This window comes from Helicoverpa zea, chromosome 1 (assembly GCF_022581195.2).
Source record: "Helicoverpa zea isolate HzStark_Cry1AcR chromosome 1, ilHelZeax1.1, whole genome shotgun sequence".
Lineage (NCBI taxonomy): Eukaryota > Metazoa > Arthropoda > Insecta > Lepidoptera > Noctuidae > Helicoverpa > Helicoverpa zea.
The window spans coordinates 830,219-845,827 of record NC_061452.1 but is presented as its reverse complement, the minus strand read 5'-3'; the positions used below and the strand labels follow the sequence as shown (position 1 = coordinate 845,827).

Here is a 15,609-nt window from a genome sequence, read left to right as displayed (position 1 = left end):
CAACCACTACGGGTTGTTATGGCGTTATGTGGTCACTCGCCTGCTTTGTTTGGGTTTACGCTAATCACTATACCAAGAGGAATGCGAGTTAAAAACTAATTAATAGTGCTATGTTGCAGTCATAATAAGATATATTTTTTTAATGCAATGCTGACAAGGCTGAACGCAGAGTTGCCTTTGCTAATGCTAATTTGACCATGGACTACGAAAGCTTTTTTTTAAATTAGGAATGCTAGGAAATGAAACGAGGTTTTATGTTTTTTTTTTTGTTTTTTATTTTTAAATACATGTAACACAAAACAACATTGAAATAAGTAAAATCTATGTTTTTAACATTATGATTATGTAGATCTAATAATATTAGGTAGAAACATAGCATAGCTTAAAGGTACAAAACTTTGATATAGTTAATTAAATATTTATCTTTTTAAAGGCACTTGGGGCAATTTTTGTACAAACGTGTTTTGAATAGTGACCAAATAAATCATTTGCATGTTTCAATATCGCTTTAAAACTATGGCACTAAAATCACGCCTTACGTTATATCATTACGACAAAAAATTGGTCGATAAACCTAGTGGGTTTATTTTAGAGTTCACAAATACCCAAATTAAAAAAAAAAAAACATTCGAAGGTTAACATATTATTTGGGTTGTTTATTCCACAAAATTGAAAAAGAACCTAACACTATTTATTTTTTAATCTAACGCTATATAAAATGACGTTAGGTAATGTTGGTGAAATCCTCAAGTCTTTATCTAAATGATGAGTATATCCTTCTCCTCCGGGGCATCCTTCCTGAGGTTAACCCTGATGTGTCGGCACACATGACCCACGGCCTCGGCTGCGGGCGCCACGGTAGCCGCCATGCAGGCTTGCACTATAGTCCGCAGTGATGCGAAGTAGATCTTCACGCAGCGGATGCAGGGTGCCGTGCACCAGATTTGCTGTAAAGGAAAAAATATAGCTGATGGAAGAATTGGCTGGGATAGGCCTTTAGGTAAGTATTTAGGTAGGTACTATTTTTTGTGTTACAGGTATGTTTTGTAAAAAAGGGTGAGACACCATTAGGTTCGCTTCATGTTTGTAAAACTGAACTTCAAACTGTTCTTATGTTCTCTTATCTACAAAATCTTGCTAAGTTTCCTTACACTGCCTTTCTATCTACACAGTTTTGCTTACATGATGACGATGATGATGATGATGATGTCCTTCTTGATCTGAGCTACGCGGGACATATAGTGCACGACCATTTGTTCAGACATAGGTGCATCCGTAATAATTTGCTACATACCTCAAACACGAGACAGGCGAACCCGCAGCCCAGGAAGAGCGCGCAGGGCAGCGCGATGAGCACGGCCAGCACGGTGTAACACAGGTTGCGCGAGTGTCGGAAGCACGCGTGACTGAGAGGCCTTCCTATCTACACGGTTTTGCTTAAACACTACACACTATATGGTCTTCTACATACCTCAAACGCTAGACAAGCGAACCCACAGCCCAGGAACAAAGCGCAGGGCGGCGCGATGAGCACGGCCAGCACGGTGTAGCACAGGTTGCGTGAGTGTCGGAAGCACGCGTGACTGAGACGCCTTCCTATCTACACGGTTTTGCTCAAACACTACACACTATATGGTCTTCTACATACCTCAAAAGCGAGACAAGCGAACCCGCATCCCAGGAACAGCGCACAGGGCGGCGCGATGAGCACGGCCAGCACAGTGTAACACAAGTTGCGCGAGTGTCGGAAGCACGCGTGACTGAGTCGCCACGCGCACTCGGGGCTGCGCGCGCCTTCCGGCTCGCCGATTATGTCGTCCCATACTATCTGTGAGGGTGAGAACATTTTAAAACATAATGTTTCTGAACAGGGGTCTACTCTGCTTAGGTTAATCGACATGTATTTACATGTTGTTTGGGTGAATTCACAAAGAATTACTGTTTATTTTATGTTATAAGAATAATAATATTTAATACCATGTTACCAAGTAGAATAAAGTATAATACAATAGTTGTAAATAACGTAGTTTTTAAAATAGTGTTAAGTAAGTTCTTAGCTATCGTATTATGATAAGTCCTGCGATGATAGTTTTAAAGTGGTTTAATAAATAAATAACATAAACATCCATTTTTTTAACAACTGTTGACTTTGAAAATTGAACGCGGAAAACCATAGAAGCTGTCTTTTTAACAAAACTTGTTGTTTGTGCTGTCGGTGAATTTGAGCCTTATCCTGTTAACATGCTAAATATGAATTGTCCAACGATTTCACCCATGTCTTGAGGATCATCTCAACATATTTTTTTACTTCATCTAGATACTATAGTTCGGCCATTCAGAGAATGCGTTCCTGACACGTCGCGATTGAACTGACGACGTAATAACATTCATTGATTATTGATATAATAATGTTGTTTTAATGCTCCTCAATTGTTAAAACGGTAAACAACCAGCAAAAATATGTTTATCGTAACTGCAACGCCATTGCAAAGTTACGTCGTCAGTTCAATCGCGACGTGTCAGGAACGCATTCTCTGAATGGCCGAACTATAGGTATAGTCACAATTAGTTGTAGTCTAGTAAATACAACAGTTATAATATTTTTTTCCATAATTTAAAAGCTAGAACTAACATTAACACATTTGGCCTTACTACAAAAACTTTAAACCCTGTTTTACACTTGTCTAATAAAATTTTGGCTGCAAAATGAACCATATTATGTCAACGTCATAATTTGTCATTTTTTTAGACAAGGCATAACTGACGTTTAAAAGTTTTTGTGGTAAGGCGGATTGTGTTTAAGCTTCAATAGGCATGATGACAAATTTTTAAATTCCTTTGTATGATGTAGGTATACGTCTATTTTATATGAAAAATTATTAATTTTAAGAAAATGCGAAGTTTTTTTATCAAATAATTGCATTTTTCTCTATCCACTTTGAATCCGGCGGGAAAACGCTTGTCAGTGTCATGTCGTCACTTGTGACGTCACGACTGAAATTACAAGACGCAAGTAAACAACGCTCGTGCAATAATTAAGTTTTTTGTGTTATTAAATATGAATTCGAAAGGGCATAGGTGTTGTGGGGTCCCCCAGTGTAAGAACACATCCAAAACAACTCCTGATAAGTTATTTGTGTACGTTCCTCACAATAAAAAAATACGAAACAAGTGGCTTAAACTTGCAAGGCGAGATTCAAAAGCAATATTGCCCAGGGTACAACTTTATTTTTGTGAAGATCACTTTGATGTAAGTTATTACATAGTTCTCTAGATTCTAGCATAGTTTATAATGTAAATAACTATTTCGAGGTTAGGTTTCATCTCTCATTGTTTTTTAATTAAACTAGTATAATTACATGGAAGTTTTAACATTTCTAAATTCAGCTGAACAAAAATCTTTATTTGATGCCAAAAACTTTCCCAGCATTATGATAGCAATTCTAGGCAAATTAGCGCTGTTTGCCTTGATAAATCCGGGCTCCATAACTCGTGTTATAAACAATAAATTAATTAAAAACAAAGATCGCAGTGGAAGTTCACAATAACGAAATGTGACGTTCGCGCGCTTTCGCGCGAGTTGTTTTGAGAGATGACGTCACGAGCTCTGATTGGTGTTCAAGATATCATGGCGGATTGCCTTATTTCGTAATTTTATTTTATGAAAATACATATTAATCACATTATTAATGAAGAAAACAATGCGCGTTTTATATTCCAAGCTTCAAGTTTAATTTAATAAATATATTATTTTAATGATTTTTGATTACTGTCATCATGCCTATTCTTTTTATCGGTCACACCAAGTTTTAGCTTAGCAAGATTAGCAATGTGAAGCGCATCACGACTGCACCTATTTCGAAGTAATTTCTCACCAGCTTCATGATTTCGTATTTTCATTTAGATTTTTTGGAATTTACTTGCTGCACCTGAATTTAAAATCAAACGTTTTAATAAATATATTATTTTAATGATTTTTGATTACTGTCATCATGCCTATTATTCATTACCTAATCTACGAAAGTAGTACTAAAAATAAAACACAATGAAATAACCACTAGCTATTTGTATAGGTTCAAAATCAATCGTATAAAATGGAATGGAATGGTTTGTCGATTGTAGACGTGACACAATTTTGCAAACTGTTTTCACTTTGCTGCCAGTGTGTCAATGTCAAGGGCTCTACAATATAAAGGGAAATCGGCCTAAATTCCCACATAATCAAAGTGATATAACAAAAGTGACCAGCAGATGAGAACACAGGACCTAATTACGCGTAGACCTCAGCAAAGTTCGAGGTTATCTATTTTTAATGTAATAGCGGGGAAATATTTTTAGTTTGTTTGTACCCTAAAGGCTCTAATTTGAAAACATCTTCAACTGTTGGAAAGCTTCATTCTTCTCGAGTAACCTAGGCTATATTTTATCACGGTGCGGGCAGTAACTCCCACGGGACGCAAGAGAAACCGCGGAAAAACGGCTAGTTCAGTATAAACTGAATAGCCTTGATAGATATCATAATAAAAAGAAATAGCCTAGTTCTATCCTAATCTTGACCTTTAGACACTGTTTTCACAACCTACCCATGATACAATAAAGATAGTACAAATTCGCTGAAAAAGTTTTATATTCCCAATTTTTCAGTAAGCCTAAAGTTAATTAGAGAAGAACAATGGAACAGTACAGGAGCGAGTGACCCGGTGTTACTCGAGTCACGCAAACCTCTCTTTGTCCGGCTTTTAATTAAACCTTTCCTTTTTAACAATTTGCATATTTGATAACGTTTCGTTCAGTAAGTGTTAAGTTTGTGCCCGTTTGTATGTAGAAAAGTTAAGTTATGAAATAATGTTGACCTTTTTAGTTTTCTAATTTGTTGTAATGTTGCTAGTGTAATAAATAATATACGTGTAATGCCAATCAATTTATTATTTAGTTTTGCGAAAATTATTTCGTAGCAAGCGTAGCAAAAATCGTAGCGGTGTTTCGTAGCGGGGCGTATCTTTAGATGTAAAAGACGTATTATATTTTAGGTAGGAACTAGCCGATTCTTACGGTTCAAATAGCGTCCCAGAGGAACCTTGTCAGTTAAGTTGACCCACTGGCGAAGGACACAAATAAAGTAGCTTTCTTACAATGTCACACAGACAAAATTCAGAAATTTTACATCTTTCCAAGTTTAGTACCTATAAAGAACTACTCAGAAGTAGGTAGTTGATAAGCATAGTTAAATAACTGGAGAAAAAAAAGGATTTTATAGATCAACAAACACACAAAAAAAAAACATCATTACTAAATGTGAAAAGCACTCCAAACTTTTGTGGTATTCACATCAATTTATCCATTACGCAGCCCTGGAAGGGTTTTTCAGGGTGACCATGGTGTTCCAATTCCCCGCACTACAGAGAGCTAATGGTTGTTTGTGCGTAACTACAATAAACTTGATTTAAATACTGACACTGATTTATAGTCGGAAAGAAATGGAATGTACATAATATTGAGGTGTGCCTGTTTACTTAGATAGAGTACATGATAACTTGGTTGTGTTGTCTACGGAATTAAGAGAACATGATGTGGAATTGTGGATTTCCAAATTAATGTTTCCATCAGAATGACTGATTTCTAACCATATATTATCTCACAAAAATATAAACGTAGGGTTGCTTGCTGCCTGGTTGCTGCAAGCTGCTGTCAGGTCCGATTTATCCCGAGAAAGTACCTCTGTTTCTGTTTTATTTGCAACCTATTGGTGCCTGATTCTTACTGAACCAATTCTTAATGTAATGGGACGTTACAAAGTTATACCTCTATATTTTTGCGTATCTATACATATAATAAATCTGTAAAAAAACTGTGTCTGTACATTGAATATATTAAAAAAATAATAATTGGGTGGGGTTTAGAAACAGTAATGGAGCACAAATCCAAAAAAAAAAATTGTCTGTATGTCTGTAGATATGTCTGTTTGTTTGTACACGCTAATCTTCGGAACTACTGAACGGATTTCAATGATTTTTTTCTTTGTTGTATCAGTATTAAGCCTGGTCAACATATAGGCTATAATTTATCATCGAAACTTGAAGACCTGATGCAGAACACCAACAGACCAACAAAACTATAAGAGATACAAAAATGGTGCCATAGCAAAAATTGTTTCTTGTGATGAGCATTTTCAGTTGAGATAATAAATTTGAAGATCTGGAACACCTGATGTGGAACCCCAAGAGCCCAGCTTCTCTGTACCATATACAGGTATGACGTTTTAGCAAAAGTTGTTCAACTTGATAAGCACTTTCTATTGACTTATACATATTGAAGATCTAAAACACCTGATGTGGAAGTCCAGGGGCCCAGCTAGACTATAACATATAAAGATACGAAGTTTTTGCAAAAGTGGTTCAATCTAATAAACACTCTCTATTGACGTATATACATTGAAGATCTGGAACATCTGATGTGGAACTTCAAGAGCAATACTACACTTGAAATGTATAGAAACGAATGTTATGAAATAGGTATGGTGACACAAAACCGACGATTATCCCTTTATACACTATAGAAATATGAACTCAAGGACAATCCCCGGTGGACGTCGTTAAAAAAAAGACAATCCCCGGTTCTGTGCTATACCATTGCTAACTGTGGATGAACACTACTTGGGCTAATGGACTAGGAATGGGGAAAGTACGGGAACTATGGCACCTGCCGATGACAATGTATTAGATACATGTAAAAATTGCAGGTGGAGACTTCGCCAGCTCACTTACTGGGCCCCCGGGAATCAGTCACTGAATAGCAACAAGAGGGCAACAGGGACATGAGCGGCTGAAGTGTGAGAATACCTCGGCGGATTTTAAACGCAGATTACGCGCTCCCTGTGGGTCACTTACCACGAGGCATCCTCCGAGCAGGGCTACTAATCCTGCTCTAGCGACTCCACTCTGGACGGATAAGCCAAGCCAGAGGCTTGAGACCTACCCCCGTCATGGTTCACTCCGACCGGCCGGAGATGGGGGCAGTATACTCTCCCTGGAGAACTCAGTATATATAGCCCCGCGGGGTAGCTACTCCCCGTCATCAGCCTCAGATGTACTGCGGTGCTTATATCTCATTATTATTGTCGTTATTATCTCAAGAGCCTTTGCCCCAATTATGTTAGAGTCGACTTCCAGTCACGATGCAACTGAGTACCAGTGTTTTACAAGGAGCGACTGCCTATCTGACCTCCACAACCCGGTTACCCGCTCAACACAACACCCCTTGGTAAAACTGGTCAGACTTACTGGTCTGACTACCCATAACGACTGCCAAGAATGTTCAATGACAGCCGGAACCTACAGTTTAACATGCCTTCCAAATAACGGTCATTGGTATCCAAAATATACGTAGAAAGTACCTACATACGAACTTAGAAAAGTTGCATTGGCAGGTACTTGCCAGACCTGGAATCAAAGACGCACGCTCATACTTGAGAGATTGGTTCTCTACCCACTAAACCACCACGACTTTGTCATCTATTTAATGTTTTTTACGTAATAATACGTGTAATATTTTTGCCACACACAACTTAAATGCGGACTAATTAGAATCACTACTTTTATCCCTATGGTCGCGTCTTTTGCGGTTCAGTTCTCAGCGTTTTGTTTAGTCTGCTGTGCTTTTGCCGTTGAAGTACAAAAATTAAATATATGGAACGTTTCTAATGCGTATTCCGTTGCTTTCAAGTCAACGGGCTCTTAAAATTCAATATCAAACGATTAAGATCTTTGATTTTGCTGACCCCGTAGTCGCTGGCATAAGGGACAGGATCCGCGTACGAAGTCGCGGGCAGAAGCTAGTTATGTAATAAAGCGCTTTTGCCAAAACATATAGAGATCCTTGGGCACCAAAAGGGCTCATTAAATGTTGTAGGCCATTAGTATAACCACTACAAAATAAAAATAGCAACTAGGTACCTTATCTGTAAGTAAGTAACATGACTCTAATTCCAAGAATAATTACAGCTTACGTACTCTGAAGGTTTTCTAACACTATAAAAACGACAAAATTCTATAAATAACACCGTAATGAATGGTTGTAACAACGTTTTCACTTGTTATGTACACGTCATAGGATTTTAACAGCCCGTAAGTGGTGGATATGTTAATGTATTTCCGCACCTAAAGTACTTATTTAAGTCTATTTTAGGTGTTGAATTTGAATATTCCCTTGAGAGAAAGTTTGCCGAGGGCAATTAGTACATACCTAGTTACATTCTTTATTTGCTTCAATTTTTTGCTTTATACATGTATAAAACTTTAAAAATAGTCTCTATAAGTCCGATAGTGATGGCGCGTTGTCCTAATTCGATATAACGGAAGCTTCCAACTGTTACTAAAAAATAATAACAAAATGTAAATACATGGAACCAACAAGGTCAAATACAGTATCGATTATTTACACTTGAAAAATCCACTTCAATAGTGACAACTCTTAAATCATTCAGAACTTTGTTATTAACTGTCAAGGTTACTCCAAACTTGGTACGAACCTGCACATGTTGGTTCAGATTGTTAGGGTCCCTGTCCTCTAGGGCTTCTTGCACGTTCTCCGGTTTCGCCGTCATTACGGAACGGCGAGCACTTTCGAATGCCGGCTCTTCTCGTGCGAAAACCGGCTGTTCACGTACGAATACCGGCTCTTCACGTATGAATGCCGGCTCTTCAGGCACGGGTGTCGGTACCAGCACCGGTGGAGCCGATACCGGTTCTGGGATGTCGGGTAACAGCTTGGCGCGGTGATCGCAAGCTATACACTGTCTTGATGTAGTCCGAGTGATACTCGGGACGGCAGCGCCGCCGGAACCAAGCGGAACGTCCTCAAAGGCCACGGTAAATACAGTCGGTAAACTCCTTTAGAATTTTCCGACGAATAGTTTTTGTCGAGTTTTAAGTTCTTGTTGTCTGTCAGTTGTTTTTAGTTTAAAGTTAACTGAGCGAATGACAAAAATTAGGGATGTAGGTTATTTAATATTTTGTTTGTATGTTGCTGTTGCTGGTGGTCGATTTTAATCGTATTTTTATCAAAACGGAAAACCTATAATCAGCGTAATAACAAGCTTCAGTCGATAGTAATTACACAAGGTTTGATGGCAATTTTTCCTTCTATTTTATAATTATATAGTACTTAAAAGTTACTAAAAATAACTATGTGGTTTGCCGATAAAATTTGAAGTAAACACATAAAACAGTGTAACTACATAAAATTACTATTTTTATTTAATTTTTAACTTATCACTGTCGGCGATTATGAAACAGTTTATAGTAAAGAGTGTTCACTTCACTGAAAGCGCGCTCTAACTGAAAACTTTTCACGAGCTTTACTTGTGTGAACCCGTTTGCGCATGCCTACCTTTTACTCACGTAAATATACGAATACCACGTACACCATCCATTGACGGATTTGTACGAACTTTCAAACCCTTGATTGTACAAAGAGTGACTTGTATATGAAACATGGGTAAAGTACGGCGATTTTTCTTTTGTTTTTATGAAGTTTTCAGGTGGTCAGAGAGCGTTGACCGGTAATTGCCTCTAGGAGCATGTTTCCACATGTCATATATTTCTAAAAGTAATAATTTCCACGGCTAAGGCAAGGGAGAGTAATCGCGTCCAGTCAGGCAATACTTACGCAGATTATATTATTTACGATGTTGTTACATTGTTGTTTTACTGAATTTTAGGTCATAGAGACCTAGGCTTACATAGTTAGTAGTTACCTCATCATCCTCCGAGCCTTTTTCCCAATCATGTTGGGGTCGGCTTCCAATCTAACCGGATTCAGCTGAGTACCAATGCTTTACAAGAAGCGACTGCCTATCTGACCTCCTCAACCCAGTTACCCGGGCAACCCGATACCCCTTGGATAGACTGGTGTCAGACTTACCGGCTTCTGACTACCCGTAACGACTGTCAAGGATGTTCCATGACAGCCGGGACCTACAGTTTAACGTGTCATCCGAAACACAGTCATAGGTGTCTAAGATATACTTAGAAAATACATACAAACTTAGAAAAGTTGCATTGGTAATTGCCTGGCCTGGGATTTAACCCGCGCCCTCATACTTGAAAGGTTGGTTCTTTACCCACTGGGCCACCACGACTTTTTCGAGTTAGTAGTTACCTATGTAGCCAATTAATCGTGGCTTACTGTGCAACTAATAATACCTACTATGCGACTTTGTCATATTATACTTACATAGATAGTGTACCTGTGGCATACAAAATATCTACTAAGGTAATTTGCCATTTACCCGACTGTCAAGAAATGTTATGTTATCACATTGATATAGGTATCTCGAAATTTCCTATAACTCAGTTTACCTATATTAAAAGTGCAATACATTAAGTGCACTGAACTTACATTAACACCGATGGTTGATGTTCTCGACCAAGAAAAAAAAATATATGGTGGCCTGGTCAGAAAGATAAGTAGGTACCCAGCTTAGTAACTTGTAACTCACTTGGACATTATCGGATTTTTCTATACTTTCGCTGGGTATTGTCCTTATAAGATAATCATTTACTTTAAGTTGTTACTGTAGTTTTTCACGGTAAACTTAGCTGTTCCATTGGCGTGATTTCAAATGCCACGTTGATATTTTAAACTGTGACATTTTAAAGTCACAACACAGAATACTGATAGTGCTTTTAAGAATTTATGTGAAGATACTTTTGTATTTGTACTATTTTGCTCACTATTTGTAGATGCAAGTAAAGCTTATGTTGTTTCACGCGCCACGGTTATAGCAAGGGTGTGTTTCATATAGTAATTTAGATCGTGGAGAATTCATTAAAGGTGCATAGTGCATCAGCTGCCTATTGGTGACGGTTGTAAAAAACCGTTAGGTTGGTGGTTGGATTATTTGTCATCACAAACCATAACAAGTTCTTAGGAATTGTACCTATAGCTATATTTTCTGCTTCAAATATAGATATTTCCTATGCTATGCTTTAAATATAGGTATATTTTCTGCTTCTTTCAGTTTTTATTTTCTTTGCTGTCTCACTGCTAGGCAAAAGGCTCCCCATTTGTCTCCACGCCTCTCGATCCCTTAAGTGGTTATTCAAAAATAAAACATCTCAAGTAAAATCGTTATACAAATCTTTATTACTCGTAGATACAGGGTTTACATCCTACTCTAGTTATGTACACGCACCGAACTTTAGCTTATTATATACAATACAATGCACCTATGTATATGCTTATCTATGTTACAAATTTAAGTCTATATGACGCTCAATGTTTATAGTAATATTTCATGCTTTTCCCGGGAAATGTAGGTATAGACATTACCTTTAAAAATTGCAGAAATTATTACTATAAATATTTCAGCAATCAAGTGTATATTTTGAATACAGATACACAAACACAATATTAATAACGCTTAAGTTTAAGTTATATACAATTGAGCCGTTTTATATTAAATTCATAATTTCATTTCTTATAAATAAAATACTTCTTGTGTTGTATATTATATTTATCGTTTAATTAAAAATGAATAAATGATACACAACATTAGGTATAATATGGGGCTGTATGTATGATAAATAATAAACAAATATAACTTATTTAAGTGAGTTTCTTAAAAGTAGATTTATTTTTCCTCAACGAGTTAGTCTTTATCATGCACGTTTTCCTCATTATTTCAATTTCGTGTTAATGTCATGGGCATACATAATTTTCTCTGATTTTTTACAAGGGTTACGTCGGCAAAGTTGACATTTCACCTATTCATCTAGTATTTCATTATTTGTTTTTAAATACCGCGAGTCCTTTTCAAACAGTCCTTCCCACAACTATAAATATAATAATAATTTTATAGGGCTGTTAACAATGAAATTATTACAATGAGAACCGCCCAATATTATTTTTAACGTCATAAAAACATGGTTGCGACAATCGATCAGCCGTGGTTAACCCGGTCACGGCGCACCCCGGTCCATTCTACCCGTGAACTATAGGAAATGGACTATCAGCTTTCCTAAAGGTTATGACGAGGGGAAGTCTCAATTAGGGGACACAATATAGGGCGTTTATTGGGAAATTTGTTTGTATACATCGCGATATTTTCATTGTAATTGTAACAGAAACTCACATGATAATATTAATATGACTGTGTATAAAACTCGGTATAATTCAGCACCTAATACAATGACGTTTAGCTGTAGTGTGACGTTGACATTGTAACGTCACTCTACAGTTTGACGTAAAAAAGCACCGCAATAAGTCTAGGGTTAAGTCTATATTAAAGCTTCAGTATTTAGCTTACAATGGAAGACCATAACTATTGGAATTATAACGTAGAAACTGTTTTCACAAAAAGATAGTTATTAAATGATTATATATGGAAAACCAGAAATTACATTATTTTTCTTTGAAAAAAAAAAATATTTAAGATTCTTTCTTCTTGTGAATACAGCTTGACATATAACAACTAAACTTGATTAAATACAGTACAAAGATTTACATAGATTAAGTACATAACTGATGCGAATTAAAGCACTCTTCGGAGTCAATATCTTCACAATACTGTGTTGCTAAATTAACAATTCTCTGTTTACAAGCTTTTCCGTTTTCTTTAATGTAATTTTCAAATTGAAACCCTGCTGAAACAATTTCTAAAGTTTTCTTGTCTTATGAAAAATCAAGTCACACGAACTGGCTGGTTATGTTTTTCAGTAAGTATCATAAAAAAGAGCCACTTAAACAATTATAGGTGCTATTTTCCAGATAGTTTGACTTTTCTACAGTGGGTCAACAAGTAAGAAAAGTAAAGGGTAAATAAGAATAGCACAAAGCTTGGCCGACCCAAATTTCAGCAAGAGTTCGCGTGACCCACCTACATACACACCCGTTCCGGCTACCACTGAAAACCGGACATTCGACCACCTTCGTGCCCATAATTAGTTCCAAAACTCATTTATAAAAGGGTTTCTTTTCATTTATTTATTTATCTTAATTTTTATACCAAATATTTTTGAGTTGGCACTTACGCTGGCCATCTCTCGAAGTCCTATTTAAACTCAAACCAATATATCAGGTAACAAACTCCTAAAAAGAATTCAAGTTAAATAAATAGATGTTTACATAGATTACAGTTCAACATATACAAGTTTATGCTTAAGTTCTTAATTATATCATCGTCAATGAATGTCACTGTAAGTGACACTGATTGTACACACGTTCTTCGGACGCTTCTAATAACGCCTATTAAATCTGGTTGCAATGTTGACAACTAAATATAAATTACCACAAAACATATTTTAAACAAAAACTTGACCTCGTTTTAAATTGAAAGGGACAAAACACATTACAAAACAATTATTTATTATATTTTGTGGTTGTTAATACTTAGTGACCATTGTTGCAACTAGATCCCACCGACATCATTATAAACAGATGCTTGTAGACTGTGTGTCGGTGTAAGTGAGTAACATTATGTGTGAGTGAGTGACACTATGTGTAGGTGAGTGACGCTATGTGTGAGTGACTCTGTGTGAGCGAGTGAGTGTGTGTCAGTGAGTGAGTAGTGGTGTCCGCGGGGGTCCGGCGGGGCGGAGCGTTGGGACGATCGCGGGCTCCTCGGGTTCCGTCTCCTCTTTCGTAGGTTCACTGTTGTAATAGGGTTAAGAAGATCCTAACAAAGGACGTAGCGGACACGATACTGACGGGGATACAGAAGACCATCCTAAAGGAGGCATGGTCCCCGAACAACAAACAACCGGGGCCAGCTTTTAGTGGTAAGCCGGTTTACACAGAAGGCGTCCTGAAGCTGTGGTGCTCCAACGACCACACTTTGACATGGCTTCAAAAAACCATCGCCGACTTGGCCCTTTCAACCGGCCACCAGCTGATCATCAAGAGCCAGTCGGAAATTACACGAAGGATCAGGTGTGGCATCCTGATCCCTAATGAACAGGGGGCCATCACCGACTCGCGAGACATCGGGCGGATTCTGGCATACCAGAACCCGCAGATCGCGGTCGACAGGTGGGTGCTCCAAAGACAGGAGAAGCAGCAAGGCGCCAGCTTTGTGGTGGTGGGAATCCCGGAGGAACAAATCGCGACCCTGATGAAGTCCGGGCGCCGCCTCGCCTTCGGGCTGGGTGCGGTGTACGTGAAATTCCAGGGTCACAACGGCAAGTTTGCCGATACTCCGCCGGGATGGGACCCCGCCACTTTCACCATCCAGAAACAGCCTGGCACAAGTACCACGACCAGCGAGGGCGCTGGCCCCACCGAGGGCCCTGCGGTGCCCGTACCCGCAACCGTCCCCTCACAGGACGACGACCCGGAAGAAGCCCTTCTGACGGGTTCAGACCTGGAGGGGGACGAAGTCGAGTCCGGGGACCTGCTGGCCGGGCTACAGCTTGGAGGAGACGAGGAGGGCGCAATCTGCGATGGCGTCCCCTTCTTCGTCGACAATTAAAATCCTCCAAGCAAACCTCCACCACAGCCAAACCGCGACGGCTCAGCTGCGCAAATGGTTGGAGGTTCAACACACGGCCATTGCCCTAATCCAGGAGCCGTGGGTCAGGGCCGGCCAAATCAGAGGACTCTCCAATCTTGGAGGTAAGATTCACGTAGACATACATCACGACCATCCCAGGGCGTGCATCTATACAACAAAAAACATAAAAACACAGTTTTTATCAGATTTCTGTTGCAGAGACCAATCTGCCATCTCAATACAGCAACCTGCTTTAAACATGGAGATCACCCTCGCCTCGGTATACATGCCCGAAGCAGAGGAGCCTCCTCCCTACGACCTCGCCCGCCTGGTGAATCACTGCGAGAGAGAAGGGAAGGAAGTGATTATCGGTACTGACTCCAACGCACACCACCCTTTGTGGGGAATGGATACACACAACGATAGGGGTAAGACCTTATTTGATTACTTATTCACAACCAACCTATCACTAATAAACACTGGATCAGAACCAACTTTCGTCACTAGACGAAGTCAAACAATTATAGACCTGACTCTCGCATCAGAGAGCGTAGCGGAGCTAATCACAGGATGGCATGTCTCTAAGGAGGCATCTTGCTCAGACCACAGATGGATCCGCTTTGACCTACAGGTCTGTATACAAGAAACACCACCGAAACGGAACCCACGCAATACGGACCGCGCGACGTACACCCGTACGCTCAGCACCAAACTTGCGCAACTCGGGGACCCTACAAATTACGTGGACACAGAACAAATTGACGAACAGGTAAGCTACCTCACACAGTCAATGATAGACAGCTATCAAACAGCCTGCCCCGAAACTGCATACCAGAAAACACCAGGGAAACAACCATGGTGGGGTGCGGAACTAGAACGCAGGCGTAAACAAGTGAGAAAAACTCTAAACAGAGCAATGAATACATGTGCCGACGAGGATTGGGACGACTATAAGGCGGCCAAATCAAGGTACAAGAAATGCATCAGATTCCGAAGTACCAGGGGATGGCGCAAGTTCTGTGGTAACATCGAGTCCTGTCAACAAGCAAACAGGGTAAGGAAAATCCTAGCACAACAAAACACACCTGGTCTGGGCACTCTCCGAAAACCAGACAACACAC

The 15,609-nt window shown here is 39.1% G+C and overlaps 2 protein-coding genes across 2 annotated transcripts in view; both read right to left on the bottom strand.

Moving 5' to 3' along the window:
- Window positions 1-259: 259 nt before the first annotated feature.
- LOC124632672 (caveolin-3-like) lies at window positions 260-9,020 on the bottom strand. Its single transcript, XM_047167612.1, has 3 exons — window positions 8,528-9,020; window positions 1,649-1,828; window positions 260-947 (listed from the first exon to the last, which is right to left on the bottom strand). The coding sequence occupies exons 1-3, from the start codon at window positions 8,600-8,602 to the stop codon at window positions 759-761; spliced, it is 444 nt and encodes a 147-aa protein (XP_047023568.1). The 5' UTR covers window positions 8,603-9,020; the 3' UTR covers window positions 260-758.
- A 2,102-nt stretch (window positions 9,021-11,122) lies between these two features.
- LOC124645982 overlaps window positions 11,123-15,609 on the bottom strand; it is a 171,928-nt gene continuing 167,441 nt past the window's right edge. The window contains exon 21 of the mRNA XM_047185985.1: window positions 11,123-13,650. Within this exon, the coding sequence (XP_047041941.1) occupies window positions 13,554-13,650 (97 nt within the window). The 3' untranslated portion in view covers window positions 11,123-13,553. The remainder of the gene's footprint in view (window positions 13,651-15,609) is intronic.